This window comes from Corticium candelabrum, chromosome 1 (genome assembly GCF_963422355.1).
Source record: "Corticium candelabrum chromosome 1, ooCorCand1.1, whole genome shotgun sequence".
Taxonomy (NCBI): domain Eukaryota; kingdom Metazoa; phylum Porifera; class Homoscleromorpha; order Homosclerophorida; family Plakinidae; genus Corticium; species Corticium candelabrum.
In genome coordinates, this window is record NC_085085.1 from 7679854 (window position 1) to 7683160 (window position 3307).

At 43.4% G+C, this 3307-nt stretch overlaps 2 protein-coding genes across 2 annotated transcripts; both read left to right on the forward strand.

Annotated features, from left to right (window-relative positions):
• Nucleotides 1–984, forward strand: LOC134190903 (vertnin-like). The gene has a single exon (XM_062659480.1). The coding sequence runs from the start codon at nucleotides 1–3 to the stop codon at nucleotides 982–984; it is 984 nt and encodes a 327-aa protein (XP_062515464.1).
• A 33-nt stretch (nucleotides 985–1017) lies between these two features.
• On the forward strand, nucleotides 1018–2052 carry LOC134190996 (zinc finger protein 862-like). The gene has a single exon (XM_062659585.1). The coding sequence runs from the start codon at nucleotides 1018–1020 to the stop codon at nucleotides 2050–2052; it is 1035 nt and encodes a 344-aa protein (XP_062515569.1).
• Nucleotides 2053–3307: the final 1255 nt, after the last annotated feature.

Consider the following 3307-nt stretch of genomic DNA (forward strand, 5'->3'; position numbering starts at 1 on the left):
ATGGCTGATTTTTTGTTTTCAACGCCCACCATTGGTAGCTTTGAAATTGATCATGTTGCTACTCAGTTACTGCCAAAGGATGCTCCTGACAATTCAGTACCAGTGAAAGTGCTAGGAGATGGTAACTGTCTCTTTCGGGCTGCAAGCTTTCTAGCTTATGGCAAAGAGGACCGCCATGACCAACTTCGTGCTGCTGTGATGACAGAGGTAGATGACAACGTCGAGCACTATGCTGATCAGTTTCTTGGCCATGCGCGTCAAGCCAGTGGTGACGGTCAATGTGTAGATCTACTTTCCCAAACTCTTGGCGATGGACCAAGCCACACGTTTTCCTCATTGCTGATGCAAAAGTCTTCTCTTCGTGATTCATACGTTGCTGGCGTAGAAGCAGAAGTGAGATTATGTTCAAAGTTGGGTACTTGGTGTGGCATGCTTGAATTAGCTGGCTTGGCTACTGTCTTTGGACGCCCAGTACGCTCTGTCTACCCAACAAAGTTTTGCTTCGCCTGCCATGCTTACATGAATGCTACATTTTATCCTCGTCAGCTAATGCAACAAGAACTGCAGCAGGAACAAATCCCCGCAATAATCGTGTGGTCTTGCATGACAATGTCGGCGGGCAACTCACCCAGTCCAAACCATTTTGTGCCTTTGGTCATCCCAATGACGGTCTCAACTGGAACCAAAGGAAAGTCAACGACCGAGTCCTTTGCTAAACCAAGGAAACGCCTCTCAGCAAGAAATAAATCTTCTCATCCAGTTTCAAAAAAGACAAAGCAACAAACTTTGTTTGGCTTTGCAGGACTAGAAACAGAACAATCTCATGTGAAGATTGCATCACCTGAACATTCCATCTCATCACTTGATGAAAGTAGCCATGCTCTACATGACCAGAAATTACTAGCAACCTCGCCTACGGCAATAACACAGGCAACAACAACAACAACAATAACAACAACAACAGCAACTACAACAGCATTGTGATTATTAACATCAGGGTGTTCTCTTTTGCCAACTATGGAAGGCAAATATGATGTTAAATATGATGCTGTAAAGCGACAGAAAAAGTTTGTTTCGACATGGAGAAATCATTACCCTTGCTTACAAATATGCGTGGAAGAAAAGTACAATGACGGCAGCGTTCGTCCTGATTTTATGCAATGTAGAGTCTGTGTAAACAATCCACTCATTGCCGACAAACGTAGTGCATTTTTTATTGGCTCGACGAACTCTAGAATAGATCCCATCAAGAAACACAACTTGTCAAGACAGCATATTGCATGTGTACGTGCTGAAGAAATGCGAGCAGGACCAGTGAACGTCGAGATTACAAAGATCGAAGCTGGCCTTCTTTCTCTTCATAGCAAAGAACGGCAACATTATCAGTATTTGTTTCGCACAGCATACGCTGTTGCAAAGAAATGCAAGCCTTTTCTTGACTATGAGTACATTTGTGAGGTACAGCAGGCCAATGATGTTGATCTAGGTAAGAACTATCTGCGCGATAAGTCTGCAGCCTTGTTCACGAAGTATATTGCTGATGATCTAAGGTGCAAGACTGCTGATGATTTAAAGCAGTGTCGCTATCTCTCGGTGATTTGTGATGGATCAACAGATTTGACTGTAGTGGAACAGGAGGTTGTCATGGTTCGCTACATTGATCTTACGACTGGTCGACCAGTGACTAGGTTGTCTGCATTGATAGAGTTGGAACACGCTCACGCAGATGGAGTATATACAGCGCTAAAGGATGGTTTGCGAAGAGTTATTAGTGAACAACCCGAGGATACCCTCAGGCTCTGTACGCATGGGGCCAACATTGTTTGCGGGAATTTCGATGGTGCTGCTGTCATGATGGGTGATCGCAACGGTGTCAAAGCAAAGCTGGTCAGAGACTATCCTTGCGCCGTTGTAATTCACTGTGTTGCTCACAAACTAGAGCTTGGCATTCTTGATGCAGTTAAAGCGGTTCCATATCTTGCAGAGTTTGAAGCAAGTATGAAGGAAATTTTCAAATATATCGGTATTCACCTAAACGGCAACGAGAGCTGAAACAAGCTGCATCTACTCTTGACGAAGAGCTCAAGTCCTTTTCTGATATCAAGCAAGTTAGGTGGGTTGCTAGTATAGAGCGGGCTCTCAAAGCAATCCTGCAGAACTTGTCATCTTTAGCTGCCCACCTGGAGCATATGGCTGCTGACGCCGGAAACAGTAGCGAAGAGAAGTCTAGAGGTCGAAGTATATTAGATATCATCTTGAGCCTCCGTTTTATCTTTTGGATTCACATGATGCTAGATTTTCTTGCGATTGTGACTAAAGTCTCAAGAAAATTCCAACAGAACGACATTGTTTTAATTGAAGTGCCAATCATTATTGATGATTGCATTGATGCTTTATCAGACCTTCTACAGCAATGTGGAGATTATCGTAAGAAGTTCAATGCTATGTTCAATGCACATGAGAACACATATGGTACTTTGCAACTTAGTTCTCAGCGATCAACCAGAGGTGGCATCCATGCTAACACTGTTACCACTGTCGACTTAGATGACGACGGAGAGAAGTTTGTGAAGGGTGCTTTGTCATATCTGAAAATGCACTTTGGTTGCTTCAAAAATCCAACCTTGTCACATTTCGCAGCATTAAACTTTAAGAAATGGCCATACGATGAAACCGAGAGAAAGAGCTTTGGTCATGACGACATCAGCGGTTTAGTTAAAGCTTTTGAGTTAGCAATGAAAAATGCCAGCTGCAATGTGGAAAGTGTTCGCAGTGAGTGGGGGATTCCACCGGAAACTGAAACGCCGTGTAGTCTCACTTCGAACCTCTCCTATACTTTCGGTCTACACTGATCTATTGAAAGGTGAATTCAGCAACCCTGACGGTGACCTCTCGAATATTCTGCACCTTGTGCACATCATGCTCACTATGAGTCCCAGCACTGCTGAATGTGAACGCAGAATTTCGGAAGTTTGACCCTGATCCCGCCATAAATGCTTGGATTCTTGGGTCAACTGGTTGGCGACACGTTCATGGCCATCGTCTTCCCACAAAGAAAACAAATGTGAAAAGTAGTGGCGGCTCTGATGGATCAGACAGTAGTTAGGTCTACCTTTATCTTGCATATTGCAAACTAGCTGCCAAGGCTTAGAGCATAACACCTCTTGCAGTCACTGAGCAGTAACAGCTATTTCAGATCGTCTCAATTCTTAGTCTAAATTTCAAAATTGGTAGTCTATGTGCTTTTCTTATTATTAAAATTAAAGGCAGCAACATATGTAGATGTCATTATGGATACAATTAGACA

Bases quoted from the DNA above. Each gene is read 5' to 3' on its own strand.
- LOC134190903 (XM_062659480.1), top strand. From the start codon at position 1: ATGGCTGATTTTTTGTTTTCAACGCCCACCATTGGTAGCTTTGAAATT.
- LOC134190996 (XM_062659585.1), top strand. From the start codon at position 1,018: ATGGAAGGCAAATATGATGTTAAATATGATGCTGTAAAGCGACAGAAA.